This window comes from Tamandua tetradactyla, chromosome 3 (genome assembly GCF_023851605.1).
Source record: "Tamandua tetradactyla isolate mTamTet1 chromosome 3, mTamTet1.pri, whole genome shotgun sequence".
Lineage (NCBI taxonomy): Eukaryota > Metazoa > Chordata > Mammalia > Pilosa > Myrmecophagidae > Tamandua > Tamandua tetradactyla.
This window is the reverse complement of record NC_135329.1, coordinates 23954342-23971410: the sequence shown is the minus strand read 5'-3', so window position 1 is coordinate 23971410 and position 17069 is coordinate 23954342. Positions and strand designations below refer to the sequence as shown.

The 17069-nt window shown below is 41.0% G+C and overlaps 1 protein-coding gene across 3 annotated transcripts in view; it reads left to right on the top strand.

The window, feature by feature from the left end:
* The first annotated feature begins 225 nt into the window (after positions 1–225).
* LOC143677142 (tumor necrosis factor receptor superfamily member 10B-like) overlaps positions 226–17069 on the top strand; it is an 83533-nt gene continuing 66689 nt past the window's right edge. The window contains exons 1-2 of one of the 3 annotated variants that reach the window (XM_077152788.1): positions 226–816; positions 15455–15548. In XM_077152788.1, the coding sequence (XP_077008903.1) occupies positions 679–816; positions 15455–15548 (232 nt within the window). In that variant the 5' untranslated portion in view covers positions 226–678. The remainder of the gene's footprint in view (positions 817–15454; positions 15549–17069) is intronic. The other 2 variants (XM_077152787.1, XM_077152786.1) reach the window with 2 other exon arrangements.

Here is a 17069-nt window from a genome sequence, read left to right as displayed (position 1 = left end):
GTTCGTGGAGCATTTGCTCGGAGCCTGGCACCCGGCTGTTGAAATGCTGAGGTCGAGGCCCCTCCGGGAAACCCCGCGGTAGGACAGAGCAACTTGGTGAGCGACTCCGGATTCAGTGAAACCAAGATCCAGTGAAGCCCGGCCGCGGATGGAGGGGAGGGACAGAGGTGAGGGGGCCACGGACGGGAGGCAGAGGGAGGGAGGTCAGTATTCCAGGGTTTACGCGCGGGAAAGCCAGATGCGGCTGGATCCGGACCTGCCTGAGCGCCTTCGGGTTCAGCGCCGAGACTACGGTGCCTGCGAGTTGCCGAATGCTCCTCCCCACCCGCGGCGCGGTGGGGAGATTCTGCGGGAGAATCCCTCCACCGATGCCCCACCCCCGGGGCTAGGCTTTAATCCCCACATATTTCTCCCCCGGAAGCGCTCGCAGAGAGGGTGCCAGCATGATTGGCCCGCAAGGCAAACTGTTGATTGGAATTGCGACCTGACTCGTCACCCCGCTGGCGTTGCGCAATCTATAAAAAGCGCTGCATCCGGCGGGATTCCCGCAGATAGACTCCGCCGCGATCTGGGACAGACGGCTTACCGCTCTTCTCTGAGAGAAGTACACGGATTGACATCGCCGGAGTTTAAACCCCGCGCGCGACCCGCCGGCGACCAGGGGCGCCGCGGAAGGCCATGGCACCGCGAGGCCAGAGCGCCCGCCAAGCCTCCGGGGCCCGAGTCGGGACCTGGGTCGGATCGGGAGCCAGGCTTCGGCTCCGGGACTCCTCGCCTTGGGGCCTCCTGAGCCTTCTCTTCCTGGCCGTCTTCCCGGTGAGTTAGCCGCCAGAGCGGGAAGGCGGGCACGGGGTGGGGGAATGGGGCGGTGGTGGCACGGCGGCCCGCGGGAGTCTCGCCCCGCTGCCCCGGGCGGGGCATGCCCGGGCAGGGCGAGGCCTTCGGCGCAGTGGAGGGCGGGACTGGGTCCGAGCCGCCGGGCTGAGCGACTGTAGTGGCGGATTTCAAAACCCACCGGGCGAGAGCAATGAAGTTTGTCATGTCCTGAGCCAACCGAGAAGGGGTCTGGTGCCCTGCAAGTGAGCGACAGAAGGATTCTCTTTTCTTTCTTTCTTTCTTTTTTCGATAAATGTTTTAAATTCTAAAGAGTACTCTCGTTGCAAAATGGGTGAAATTAATGCCAGCGAAAGTAACTTTCTCGTCGCCGACTTCCGCACCTTTCTTTTTTCCTGAGATGGCCGCTCAGAAGTTGAACAGTTGCCCGACTTTCTTCCAATCATTTCTTGATATAAACTTGTGCGGGACTCTTTTGAAGCGACCAGCGATCGCATGTTCTGGAAGCCAGGGTGTGACGCTGTTGATCTGACTGAGCCATGCAGTGCTGAGCGTTCTGAGAAACTCGTGGGGAAGAATTGTGTAAACTTCGAGTATCTTTTTAGGTTAACTTGGCCAAGGTCTGGCCAATTACATATTTGAAATTGATCGAGTTTAAAAAATAATAATAAATAATTGCCAAAACAAGGTTACAAGAATCATGAAATTGTTTTTTCATTTAGCAAATAAAAACAATTTAGAAAAATAATAGCATTTCTGTATTCACATGTAACCACAGACTTTGTTTTCAAGCTATCAGTTTAGATTAGGTAAGACCCAGATTTCCTGTAGCTTGTGAATAGTTTTAGTCTATTTTGTCTCCAGATTGGATTGGAAGGATAACCTGTGTGGCAAAGATAAAAAATCTGAATTTGATGAATTTGGGAATGTGAGACCTAGGCCTTCTGGCATTCCAAAGCCCCCTCCAGCAACCCATAAGTTTTGCCTTTCTCTGTGCATTTACGGGCACAATTATATATTTTTTCTTAATTCTGAAGCAAGAAAAAATTACATCTGCTCTTCTATGTCATACCTTCAGATTTCTTTTCCTCTTTTTATTTTTTTTTTAAAGCATAGTATTTTATTGCATGTGTAAGCAAGTATGGGTGAAGCACAGTTTATTTTACCGTTCTCTCCTATGGATAGCTGTTTAGATGATATCCTTTTTTTTCTTTTCATTTTTGCAAATTCCAGCAGCATTACTGCAGATATCCTTGTATGTACTGACGTGTTCCTGTCAATGGTTTAAGTCTTTAGAAGTATAATTGCTCAGTATGCGGGTTAAATTATCTTCGAAGTTTGTTTAGATGTTGCCAAATTGTTCTCCAGTACACTGTCATCAAGTGTATACAAGTGAATTTTCATTCTCTACTAGTCTGAGAGGTAAAAAATGGTGCATCCCAGTGTTGTGTTTTTGTTTCTTCCATCCTACTAGAGATTTTCAAGGACCTATATGTGTTTTGAGACTGGAAGCAAATCAGCTAGGAGACATCACACTGTTAGCAGGGGAGGGTGACAGAGGATTGGAATCTCAGCTCTGCACTTGAAAACTTTGTCAGCTGAGGCTTGACTGCCACCCAGCCACGCCTGTAACATGAAGATAACAGTCCTTGGGCTGTAAAAACGATTGTATCAGATGAGGCCTAGCACTGAGCTTACTTCTTGACTTTAGAAGTTCCGACAGGCTGTAAAAGATCTTGACCTTGGCGGCTGGAGCCAGTTGGGCCCTACTTTGCCCCTTTCCAACTTTGTGACCCTGGTGCAGCCATAGCTTCTTCATGTGTTCAACGTTGAGATCTGGGAGCCACTGTGGCGGATGTGTGAGCTTGTGTGGGAGGGCAAATCACACTGTCAGGGTTGACTTGGGTAAAAAAAAAATCCGTTTATTTAATGCTGTATGATTCCTTTTGCTTGGGGTTTGATGAATTTCTTGGACCTATAGATTTAGAGTTTATTCCCGCGTTGGAAATTTTTTGGCTATTAGTTCCTCAGATATGTGTGTGCCCCCTCTAGCCTTCCTGGGTCTTAATTACACTTAGGTTAAAATGCTGCATGTTGTCTCAGAGCTCACTGAAAGATCTGTTCATTTTTTTCTCAGTTGTTTTCTCTCTGGGTTTCATTTTGAATAATCCCTGTTGCTCTGTCTTCACGTTCATTGGTGTTATGTGGTGTCTGATTGGCTGTTAATCCCATCCATTTTATTTTTCATTTCATATACTGTGTACTTTTAATCTCTAAGAAGTTCCATTTGGGGCTTTTCAGTATCTTCCATCTCTATTCTTGTCATGTTCTTGTTTACCTTCACATCTTTAGCATATTGATAAGATTAATAAAGACTGTTTAAGACCATCAGTTCCATCATCCCCGACTGTCATAGTCTGGACTGGATCTATTGATTGATTTTTACTTTTCTTAAAAAAATTTTTTTTGCCATTGGGGGATATTTTCCTCCTTTCCGTGCCTGGTAATTTTTTTATTAAATGTGAATTTTACATTCTTGGACATTAGATTTTGTTGTGCTCCTTTAAGGTGCTGGATATTATTTTGGTGATTAAGAAAGTTGAGTGTCGATTTGATCCTTCCAAGGATAGCTCTTAAACTTTGTCTTGTCTACATTGCCTATTTTGTGACTGAAAGATTGTATTAGTTAATTTCTTAAAACTCTACCTAGTATCCTCTGTGTTAGGTCTTTCTGCTCAGTCAGATGGAACATGACAAATCCACAGCCCGGTGAGCTTTGCTAACTGTCCGGCCTCCTGATTTTGGATGCTTCTCTTCTCCCCCAAGGGTAGTTTGCGCCCATAGGCACAGATCAGCCCTCAGCCAAAGACTGGAGGGTACCTTCACTCTTGTGGTCCCCTCCTGTGCTGCAGCTTGTGAACTCTTTAGGCACTGAGCCTGGCCATCAGTAGGCTCACCTCCTCATTCACTCATGATGTAATTAATAGGCACTTCGCACTGGAAAGTCAAGACTGCACCTTGGAGGAGGGAAAAATTGAACCCTCTGTGAATCCTGCTCCCTGGAGCATATGATCTGGTTGAGAAGTTGAGACCAGGGACCAAAATATCTAAAATCAGGTAGCATGAGGGAGGCGGGAGACCCCGAGGGGTTGCAACGGTGGCCGGAGCTGTCATTCCTCCATGTTTTGACTCTGACTGGAGTAAGGCCATGTGGTTTGTGGTATTGCTGCCCTGGAGAATGTGGTCCAGATTTTTCCTGGGAGATTACAGTCTGCGTTATGGGTGGTTATTGTACTAATGACAGCACGTGCTTAGCTGTAGCACTTCACTGTGTATGGGAAGCTCTGGTTATAACACTTACATACGTGTTATCTGATTTGATTCTTAAAACAACCTGACTGTAAGGACTGTTATGACCCTTGTTTTCCGATGAGTAAGAGAAAATTCAGGAAGTTGCTGAAGGGCACTTAGCTGTTTGGTGGAGGGCTGGGCAGGGGTGGTGAGCAGGGCTGCAGGCAGCGCCAGGAGAGGCTTGCACTCAGCCAGTACAGACTGACTGCTGGGCGCACCCCAAGGGATTTATTTAATCCTTAAATAAATGCTTTTGTGTGAAGGGCTTGAAATAAGCCCCCTTATTTCAAGAAAAATAAACAAGAATTTAGGAGGAAAGGAAGTGATTGACCCCAGATCATTTAACTGTTCAGTGGCTGACCCAAATTGAGGTCAGATGGCTTGATTTTTAATCCAGTGTTCTTTTTTTTACTACTCTTTCATAAACAAACTAATAAGCAGAATCCTCTGAAGAAGATCTCGGGGCCACAGAAAAGAAGACCTTGAGAGCAAGACTGACAGTGATGTCATTGTCTTTTAGTCTACTCAGTTAAAGATTAATGGGGCAGGGTGTGCACGGGTGGCTCAGTGGTAGAATGCTCTCCTCTTCCATGCAAGAGACCTGGGTTCGATTCCTGGAGCCTGCCCATGCCAAAAAAAAAAAAAAAAGAAAGATAAATGGGGCAGCTTTCAGGTTGTGCTTGGCCTGAAGAGGGCACAGGACTACTACTCAGTTGCATTGCCTTTCAGGAAATAAGTAGCAAGTACATGGGTCAGACACTGTCCAACTCTTGCATCATTTGTGGGGGAGGAGCAAGTACAGGAATTCCCCTCAGTTATTGCCCCACCTCTGGTTGGAGGGCCCGGATCAGGAGGCTTTACGTAGGCCAAGAAGTGTAACCTCCCTCCCCGTTCTTCACTTTGTCGTGCTGTTCGCTGCTCTCTCTTTCTCTTTCCCTTTCCCTTTCCTTTCCTCCCCGCACCCTCCCTGCCCCTGCGCGCGTGTGTGCACACACACACACACACACACACACACACACGTGCACACACACACACATGACTCAACTCGGGCTCCATCAGAGACAACCACAAACTCCAGCTCTTCGTCCCTTCCTTTTTCTTACCCCCCTCCCCCCTTTTACTTCATCTGGCCATGGTTTCGTCTGTGTGGAATTTTCCTTCTATGTCCACCAGTGTCCCTGCCACCAGGACAGGCCGTCCAGGGTCAACCTGAGGGGTTGTCTATACCTCAGCTTCCCCATCAACCAGAAGTGTCCTAGAGACAAGGAAGGGCAGTGTTTCATCCCTGGTTCTCCACGAGACGTGGGCAGTGCTCACCAGGGGCCGGAGATGTTTCCATGCAGGAATGACTCGTGCTCTCAGAGGTCTGGACCAACGCTGATGTTCAATTAACAATAAATAAGAAGGAAAGGAGAAACAGGAAATAAAATAAGCAGGACAAACAGAAAATAAATGGTAAAGTTGTTGACCTATTTCAACCAAATTAATAATTACAAAGGCAATAAATCAGCTAAACACTACTAATATGCTATTACCTTAATATCAGGTGACATTGACAAAGAGTGTTACCAGGGAGGAAATGAAAGACTTTTTGTAGTGTTAAAAGGTTCGATTCATCAGGAAGACATGATAATCATAAATGTGTGTGTCTAATAAAAGAGCTGCAATATGCACAAAATAGAAATTAACACAATTCATGTGAATTTTTAATACCTCCTTCTCAGCAATTAATAGAACAACTAGACCAAACAGTTAGTAAGTCATAAAAGATCTAAACACTATCAACCACCTTAATTAAAAGTGTAGTGCATACATGCAGCATCTGCAGAATGTTCATTCTTTCCTAGTGAGCGTGGTACAGTTACTAAGATAGATCACATTTGGGCTGTAGAACAAATCTAAATAAATTGATAAGGACTGCAATCATTTAGAATATATTCCCTGACTTCAATAAAATTCAATTGGAAATCAATAGTAGTATCTAGAGAGACCCCACAATACTTGGGTATTGAACAACATACTTCAAAATGATCCATGGTTCAAAGATGAAGGCGAAAGAGAATTCAGAATAGATTCAAAATAAAGGCTAATGTAACACATCAAAATCTGTGGACTGCCCCTAAAGCAGCGCTTGTATGTAAAAGAAGAGAGGCTTGGGGGAAAGCAGGGAGTAATTACTAGCATGTACAGGGTTTATTTGGGGTGCTGAGAATGTTCTAGAATTAATTACGGTGATGATTATAGAACTTTAAATATATTAAAACCCGTTGAACTGTGCATTTTAAGTGGGTGAATTGTATAGAATGTGAATTATATCTCAAAGCTTTTGAGGAAAAAAAATGAAAGGTCTAAGATCAATGATTTGGAGATCCACATTAATCAGCCAGACAAAATAAGTATAAGTTAAACCCAAAGGAAGTAGAAAGAAGGAAATGATATAATAAGAGTAGAAATCAATGAAATTAGAAAACAGACAATAAAAATAATTGACAAAACCAAAGGTTTGTCCTCTTGAGAGTATCAGCAAAATTAATAAACCACTAACAGGACTAAGAAAGAAAAAAAGAGAGAAAACAAAATACCAACATTAATAATTAATAGTGGATCATCAAGACCAGAATAGTTCCATCAAAGGAAGTCTTGAGCTCTCTTTTTTTTTTATTAATTTTTAAATTTAAAAAAATGTATTATCAAGAAAGAAACACAAACATTCTTAACATATGATGATTCTGTTCTACATATATAATCAGTAATTCACAATATCATCACATAGTTGCATATTCATCATTATCACCATTTCTTAGAACACTTGCATCAATTCAGAAAAAGAAATAAAAAGACAACAGAAAAATAAAATGAAAACAAAAAAAAAATTATACATGCCATACTCCTTACCCCTCCCTTTCATTGATCACTAGCATTTCAAACTAAATTTATTTTAACATTTGTTCCCCCATTATTTATTTTTATTCCATATGTTCTACTCCTCTGCTGACAAGGTAGATAAAAAGAGCATCAGACACAAGGTTTTCACAATCACACAGTCACATTGTGAAAGCTATATCATTATACAACCATCATCAAGAAACATGGCTACTGGAACACAGCTCTACATTTTCAGGCAGTTCCCTCCAGCGTCTCCATTACATCTTGGATAACAGGTGATATCTACTTAATGCATAAGAATAACCTCCAGGATAGCCTCTTGACTCTATTTGGAATCTTCCAGCCATTGACACTTTGTCTCATTTCACTCTTTCCCCTTTTGGTTGAGAAGGTTTTCTCAATCCCTTGATGCTGGGTCTCAGCTCATTCTAGAGTTTTTCTCAGTCCCTTGATGCTGAGTCTCAGCTCATTCTAGGATTTCTGTCCCACGTTGCCAGGAAGATCCACACCCCTGGGAGTCATGTCCCACATAGACAGGGGGAGAGTGGTGAGTTTGCTTGTTGTGTTGGCTGGAGAGAGAGGCCACATCTGAGCAACAAAAGAGGTTCTCTTGGAGGTGACTCTTAGTCCTAATTTCAGGTAGGCTTGACCTATCCTTTGTGGGGTTAAGTTTCATATGAACAAACCCCAAGACTGGTGTTGAGCTCTCTTTTTATAACTATAATTATCTCTATCCCATCTGCTTCCCCAAACCCTGGCAACCACTAATATGTTCATTCCATAATTTTGTCATTTCAAGAACGTTATATAAATGGAATCATACAGTATGTAGCCTTTAGAGATTGACTTTTTTCACTCAGCATAGTTCCCTTGAGATCCACTCAAGTTGTGTGTGTATCAATAGTTTGTTCTTTTTATTGTCGAATAGCATTTCATGGTGTAAATGTACCACAATTTGTTTAACCATTTACCCAGTGAAGGACATTTGGTTTGTTTCCAGTTTTTGGCTGTTGTGAATAAGACTGTTATAAGCATTGTGTACAGGTTTTTGTGTGAGCATAAGTTTCTCTGGTATAAAGGCCCAAGTGAATTGAAAAGAAAACGAAAATTAATGGTGGAATTTTACTGCAAATCTGCATACATTAAATCAATACTAAGGAGATATTAGGGAAACTTGATGCTAATAAATTTGATAACTTGAACGAAATGCACAAATTCCATAAAAAATGCTACATGGCAAATGGAAACAAGATGAAAAGACAATAGAATTATCCAATAGCTATGTAAGTATTAGAATCCATTATTTAAAATCCTGCCACATAGAAAACTGCCTGTCCAGATGGTTTCTTTAAGTGAATTCTATATATATAAAAAAAATAACACCAATAGTACACAAATTCTTTCAGAAAACGTAAAGGAGGGAATATTTCTTTTATAAGGCTAACTTAAACCTGATACCAAAACCTGGCAGATATTAAAAATAAAAAGGAAAAATACTGAACAATATCCCTCATAAACGTAGATGTGAAAGTCCTTAGTAAAACAGTAGCCAATTGAATCTAGCAGTTTTTAAAGAAGATAATATATCTAATTGCGGAATACAAGTTGGTTTAACATCTGAAAATTAATCAATGCTATTGGCTATTTTAACAGTGTAAAAGAGAAAAACTATATAAACATCTTAATCAATGCAAATAAAGTATTTGACAAAATGCAACACTCTTATTTATATTAGGAACAGAAGGAAACTCCCTCAGTTTGATAAAGGCATGGAGGAAAAAGCTACGGCAAACATCATCTGTAATGGGGAAGTTGTGAATGGTTTCCCATGAAGAGTGGGAAAAACACAAAAGTGGTTCGGACTCGTCCATCTGTTCAGCCTTATACTGAAGTTTCTAACCAGTGCAGAAGGCAGAGGAAGGAGGGACAAAGGCTAGAATGGAAGAGATGCAATTTTCTTCATTTGCAGAGAACAACAACTAGAACTGATAAGTGAACCCAGCACGTCACAGGTTACAAGGTCATCAAAAATCAATTGTTTTTCTACTTCCTGGCAGCAAGTATTAGGAAAGTAAATTTAAAAATTCCATTTAAAAGAGCATTAAAGACTGTAAATTCATGAACATGCAAGACATCTAAAATAAAACTGCAAAATATTGCTGAGAGGAATTAAGAAGGACCTAAATACTGAGAAATTCATGGTTTGGAAGACTCCATACTGTTAATACTCTCCAAATTGATGTGTAAATTCATTGCATTCCCTATACCAGTCTTTTTACCTTTTGCAAGTGTATTTATTTATTTTTGTTTTACTTAATTTTTTGTATTTATTTTTAATGTAAAGAAGTAGTCTATAGTAACAAATATTTGTCTTATTTTTTTATTAGAGAAGTTGTAGGTTTACAGAAAAATCATGCAGAAAATTGAGTTCCCAAATCCTCCTCCCCCCCATTATCATTAACAGTTGCATTACTGTGGTTCCTTTGTTACAATTGATAAAATAATGTTCTTATAATTATATCATTAACTGTAGCCAAAAGTCTACATTAGGGTTCACTCTTTGTGTTGTATACTTCATGGGTTTTTAAAGTTTATTTTTATCTGGTGTTCTAGTTTGCTAGCTGCTGGAATGCAACACACCAGAGACGGATTGGCTTTTAATAAAAGGGATTTATTTAGTTAGTTCTTCAGAGGAAAGGCAGCTAACTTTCAACTGAGGTTCTTTCTTACGTGGGAAGGCACAGGGTAGTCTCTGCTGGCCTTCTCTCCAGGGTTCCAACATCTTTCCCTGGGATGATTTCTTTCTGCATCTCCAAAGGCCTGGGCTGAGCTGCGAGTGCTGAGATGAGGTATGCTGAGCTGCTTGGGCTGTGCTATATTGAGCTCTCTCATTTAAGCACCAGCCAATTAAATCAAACATCGTTCATTACAGCAGGCACGCCTCCTAGCCTACTGCAGATGTAATCAACAACAGATGAGGTTCACGTACTATTGGCTCATGTCCACAGCAACAGAACTAAGTGCCTTCACCTAGCCAAGTTGGCAACTGAATCTAACTACCACATCTGGTAATACATATACAACCTAAAATCCCCATTTTAAATCACCCCAAACAGAAACTGTATTACAATTAAGCATTAACTCTCAGTTCCCCACCTCCATTCCTGCCCTGTATTCTAATTTCTGACTATATTCTAATTATTTCCTATGAATAAGACCGTACTGTTTGTCCTTTTGTGTCTGGTTTATTTCACTCAATATGATGTCTTCAAGGTTCATGTGTCCCATGTATCAAAACTTTATCCCTTTTTACGGCTGAATAATAATATTCCATTGTATGTATATATCATGTTTTGTTTATCCATTCATAGGCTGATGGACACTTGGGCTACTTCCATGTTTTTGCAATTGTGAATAATGCCGCTGTGAACACTGGTGTGGGAATATCTCTTTGAGTCCTTGTTTTCAATTCTTTTGGGTACATATCTAGAAGGAGGATTGCCAGGTCATATGGTAATTCTATACTTAACTTTCTGGGGATTCACCAAATTGTTTTCTGCAGCAGCTGCACCATTTTACATTCCCATCAAAATTGACAAAGATGGTTTGCTGACCACTGTCCCAGACTTACGTATGGGTAGGATTTAAACACTTCACCATTGCCTACCTGATGTGGAGAAAGAGAGAGAGAGGCTGAGGAAACAACGGAACAGATAAAAGCCTTTCATTCTCCTTGTTTCAGCTGTTTTCCCTAAAGGAAATACTCAGGATTACAAAGAAAGAAGGTCTCTTAAAGGTTTGCTTGAGTTGAGGAGTCTAGAATGAGCCAGACCACTCTGCCTGTATGAACAGTTTGCTTAGGACATTGGAGCTTGACTGGGCATAGCAGTTGTCAACTATGTCTGCTCATGGAAGAAACCTGTCAATCTCTTTCCTGCCCACATCAAAAACTGATAATCCTATGTCGAAAAGGCTCAGCCCCCATTTTCAGCAAAAAATCCCGGAAGATTACTACTGTGTGAAACACCTGGAACCACCACAGCTATTTTGTGACAATGACCAAATCACACTTTGTGTCAAGTGTCTCCCGTCCCAAGAGCACAGGAATCACATGATATATGGAATAGAAGAGGCTGTGATGAATTACAGGAAGTTATTCCAGGAGATATTGAACACATTGAAAGAGAAACTGGAAGTAGCTAAAATATATTAGCTGATGTGCAAGAAAGAATGGTGATGGTTCATGGGGAGGAGCAGAATTCCAAAGAGATGATTAAATCTGAGTATAGGATAAGGTTCTGGTTGCTGAATGAAAATAATGAGATGAACTTCTTGAGAAAAGGCAATAAATTCCTATACGATGTTGAATGGCAGTGGTGACTACGAGCATCCTTGTCTTGTTCCTTATCTTGGAGGAAACTTTCAATCTTTCACTGTTGGGTAGGATGTTGGCTGTGAATTTTTTCGTGTATGCCCTTTTTCATGTTGGGGAGGTTTCCTTCTATTCTTAGTGTGCTGAATGTTTGTATCAGAAGGGGCTGCTGGATTTTGTTGGGTACCTTTTTTGCATCAATTGGGAGTATCCTGTGGTTTTTGTCCTCCATTATGTTAATGTGATGTATTTGCATTCATTGATTTTCTTATGTTGTGCCACCTTGCATGGCAGGGATGGACCCCTCTTAATCATGGTATGTAATTCTTTTAATATGCTGTTGGATTCGGTTTGCTGGTATTTTGTTGAGGATTTTTGCATCTATTTTCATAGGCAATAATGGTCTGTGGCTTTCTTTTCTTGTGGTATATCTGCCTCGCCTTGATATGAGGGTGATGGTAGCACAATATTGTGAACATAATTAACATCACTGAAATATATCTGGATATGATTAAAAGGGGAAGTGTTTAACTGTATATATGCATTTCCCGAATGGCTAATGATATTGCCATCTTTTCATCTCTTTATTGACCATTTGTATATCTTTGGAGAAATGTTTATTTAAGCTTTTTGCCCTTTTTTTAAAAAAAATTGGGTTATTTGGCTTTTTGGTGTTTTGTTGTAGCATTTCTTTATATGTTCTGGATCGTAAATGCTTATCAGATATATGGTTTCCAATATTTTCTTAATAGTGCCCTTTGAGTGCAGAAGTTTAAAATTTTGATTAAGCCCTATTTATCAGTTTTTTTCTTTTGTTGCTCATGCTTTTGGTGCAAAGTCTAAGAAACCATTGGCATTAATTCTTCTTGGAATGCTTGTAAAATTTACCAGTGAAGCCATCTGGTCCTGGACTTTTCTTTATTGGGATGTTTTTGATTGCTGATTTCATTTCTTATTATTGGCTGTTGTATCTTCTGTTTCCTCTGAGTTGGTATAAGTTGTTTGTTGGTTTCTAGGAGTTTGTCCGTTTCATCTAGGCCATCTTATTTATTGGCATGCACTTGTTCATAGTGTCCTTTTATAATCCTTTTAGTTTCCGTGGGGTTGGTAATAATGTCCCCCCTTTCATTTTTTATTTTGGTTCTTTGCATCGTCTTTTTTTTTTTCCTTCATCAATCTAGCTAAAAGTTTGATTTTAATGATTTTGTCAGAGATTTCAGTTTGGTTTCATTAATTCCCTCCATTTTTTTCATTCTCTGTTTTATTTATCTCCACATTCATCTTTGCTATTTCCTTCCTTCTGCTTGCCTTGGGTTTAATTTGCTTTTCTGGAACATGTCACACCACTGTCTCATTGACCCTATACCAATCTTAATTCTGCCAGGATTTTAATCCTAAAATTAATTTGGAAATACAGTGGTTCTAGAATAGCCAAAGAAAGAATAAAATTAGAACACTGTCATTATCTAACTTCAGGACATACTGTAAAGTGACAGTAATTAAAACAGTGTGGTACTGCCATAAGATTGGACAAATAAATAAGTAAATGAACAGAATAGAGAGCCACAAAATAGACAAAATTTGTATAGTCATATAATTTTCTACCAAGGTGTCAGAACGAATTAATTAGGAAAAAAGTATTTCCAATGAATGGTGATAGAACAATGAATATTCATATGGAAAAAATGAATGTGCATGGCTACTTCACACTTGATTGCTGAATCATTATATTGATGCTTCTTTTAGTCTCCAGTATCTTAGGGCAGCTAGAAATAAAAAGCTAAAATTGTGGAATTGTAATACAGAATTCGAGATGGATCATTACCTAACCATAAAATTTAACAAAATTCCTTGAAGAAAACCTAAGAGCCTATCTTATCAACCAGACAATAGGCAAAAGGTTTTTATATAAAACATACACGGCAACAGCCATATATGGAATTGATAAATTAGACATCCTCAAAATTTTGAACCTGCTCATTATATGACATCAGTAAGAAAATGAATAGACAAATAAATTATAGCCTAGGAGAAAATATTTGCAAAGCATATATCTGAGGAAAGATTGTTATTCAGAACATGTAAAGGATGCACAACTATTTAATATAATGATCGCAACCAGTACAAAGCGGACAGAAGATTTGAACAGGATACTTTGCAAAGGAAGATACACTAATGACCAATAAAATGTTAAAAAACAAACTGTGAAATCATTAATCATTGGGGATATGTATACCCAAACCACAATAAGATACCTTTAAACCCCACCAGATTGGCTAAAATAAAAAAGACTGACAATATTCAAGTTGGTAAAGAGGCAGAACAACTGGATGAGAGTGTAAAATGGCAAAACTACTTTGGAAAATATTCTGGCAGAGATTTGTAAAATTTAATGCACATCTTCTCTTTGAATCTTCAGTTCCATTCTTAAGAATTTTTCTAAGCTAAATGAAAGCTTATGTCCACCAAAAGACTTGTAAAATAATGTTTCATTGCAGCTTTAGTCATGAAAGCAAAATGGCTTAAGAGTCTATCAAAAGAAAAAGACATCAATAAAATTGAGGAGCTGGGGTTTATTTATACGACAAAATCCTATTATCAGTAGCAAAGGAAAAACAGCTCTCATACATGAATCCACACAGATGAATCTCAGAAACAATATGCTGAATGAAAGAATGCTCACGATAATGAGTATATTTATTTGAAATTCTTGAACAGGCAAAACTAATCCCTGCTGGAAAAAATAATTGCCTCTTAGAGTGGCGTTGCAGATAAGGATTAATTGGGAGGGACACAAAGAAATTTTCTGTGATAGTGCTAATATTCTGTAATCTAGATACTGCATTTGGTTGCCTCAGGTATATGCTCATTTGAACGGTACATTTACAAATTGTGCGTTTCATTGTTTGTAAATTTTATCTTTAAAACTGGGAAAAATTATTGAACTCTAGTTAGTGAAATACAAACTGAATTGTTAAGAGGATAAGTTGATGTCTGCAACTAAAATTCATTGTAAAAATAAAATAAAGGTGAATGGACAGAAATAGACAGATGAATAGAGGATAAAGCAAATATAGCAAAATATCAATCATGAAATCTAGGAAGCAGGTAAATGGGTGTTTGTTGTATAAATCTTTACACTTCGTTGCTTGAAAATTTTTCATAATAAAATGTGGAAGGTAAGAAACCATGAGAAATAAAGTGTCAGGGAATGAAGAGGCAGTAGAACGGTGAGAGCAGAAATAGGAGACACGAGTATTGCATAAAGTCACAGGATGGCCAGCCTAGTAGATGGAAAATTTAAGGGAAACATCGTAGCTGAGCTTTCTATGGAGGAGGGCTGCATTTATCTTGCTTAGTTCCAGGCAGTTGAAAGGGTCTCAACCTAACTTGTTTTTGCTTTAACCTTCTATTTTTTCTTAAGTTAATCCTCTATTTGAAAATACTCTCAAAATTAAAGAAAAGCTGCAAAACTATAGAAAGAAAACTTCCCGGAGCCATTTGAAGACAAGCACATCTTTTTCTGAGTGTTAGTGTGTATTTCCGACAGACAAGGACAGACTTCCCCATGACTATAACACATGGATACATTACTACCATTTAATCTTCAGACCACATTCAAAGGTAGAACAAAATAAACCAAATGTTAGTGGATGTGATTTTTCATTGTGCAGATGACATGTGGCTTTTGCATTTTTTAAAACAATTTTCTATGCTTGCCCATGTTTTCTGAAATATGTTTTATTTCATAAGAAAAGAGTATAAAGGAGAGTTTTTCAAGTTTTGCAGCTTGGCTAGTCTGCAAAGGTAATGGGATAAACTGAATACAAAAAAGTGTTTGAGGGTTTAAAGCTGGAAGAAAGCTACAAGCTTGGACTTGGGGTGATAGCTGGTTGTCCAGGAAACGAATATAAGTTCAACTTAAAACTTACCCCTGGGAAGGGATGGGTATGTGTCCTGGGTCAGGTGGAGCCAGAAGCCACTCACTCTGTCCCTGTTCTGTCCCCACAGGTCCTCGCGGTCTCAGCATTGATCCCACAGCAGGTTGGCGTCCACAGGCTCAAACGATCAGTGCTTGTCCCATTGGAGGGGCTGTGCCCCCCAGGTACGCTCTAACACAGACAGTTAGTGATTACACTGGGTGTCAGGCATGGGCTCCCGGAGGACACAGGCCATGGACACAGCAGCCTTTCCTTCTGGACAGATGTGACATCAGAGTCACAGGATAAAGAACTGTGAAGGAGGATGGAGGATGTGTGAGACAGGCAGGGCTGGAGAGGACCCCTGGGGTGGAGACTCGAGACTGGAATCCTGAGGCGGGTAGGGCCCAGCGGTCAGTGAGCCAGGCCAGAGCGCATCAAAGGAAGGGACAGCAAGACACTGGGCCTCAGAGTGGCAGGAGCTCTGAGTGCCCCAGCCTTTGCTGAGGGGCGAGGAGGGCAATGGGGTCAGAGGGACGTGGCGGGCAGATCACAGGGCCTTGGGCACCATGTGGGAAGCTCTGGTTTCATTTTACCAGCAAGCCGGGTCCCTGAGAGCTTTCAGGAGGGGACTGATGGCCTCTGCGTTGTGTTTACAAGTGCTCAGGGTAGGATGGAGAGGGGAAGGTCATAGGCAGGAGGGGCTGCCATGGTCCTCTGAGCCGGGGCAGCTGGGGGTGTGGACAGTTGTTTTTGGCTCACACATGTGTGTGACATAGGAACTGATAATATCCTGTGCAAAGGCTCCCAGAGTTGACCCATGGAGTGTGTAATGGGTGTTAAAAATTCTTGGAAAGAACTTGCATTTCCTCTTTGTAGCGTGTGCACCATAGGAGAGGCTGCCTGAGCTTGGGAAGCCCCCAGTGGACACGAGTGCTTGTCACGGTGTCAGAGTGCAGGAGGGACGCCCCACCTGACACACGCCCTCAGAGCTGAAGGCAGGGGGCCTTGGCAAGGCTCCAGGGAAGAGAGGGTTACCCCATCTCTTGGCTACCCCACGCCATTTTCAACCATCACACTCTATTGTTATAAAGGTCATCTCATTACACATTAATTAAGAATATTTTAAGATGAAATTGTGGTTTTGGAGTAGGTTCAACGTTGGTAAATGTGGATCAGGGAAAGGGGAGGTTGATGGCGCAGGCACAGTCAGGGTCCCTGAAGGAGCCCAGCCCTGCAGGTGGGGGGCAGCTGGAGACCGGGGCCCTGGGCAGTTCCTAGCCTCCTGGGCTGAGGCCTGGGGAGCGCCCTTCCCTCCAGGCCGGCACTGAGCCCTTTCTTGGGTCAGCCTTTCAATTTTTGGAGGTAGGATCCATTTTCCCATCCAGATTCCTCCCAAAAATACGGCAGAGCTGTATTTGCTCGCTTCTCCCTCATTCTTTTATTGCTTGTTTGTATCTTCCCTTCCTGTGAGCTCCTGGAGGGCAGGAATTATGGCTTTCTCCCCATGGGTCTCCAGTGTCTAGCACAGCACTTCTCTAGACATCAGTCATTAGGCACATGTTACCACTGAGGCCTTGGCATGTGGTTAATCCATATTGAGATGTGCCATAGGTGATGTATTCACACCAAATTTGAAGACTTACAATGAATATAAAATAGAATTTATTTCAAATTTTTGTATTGATTATGTGTTGAAATAATCT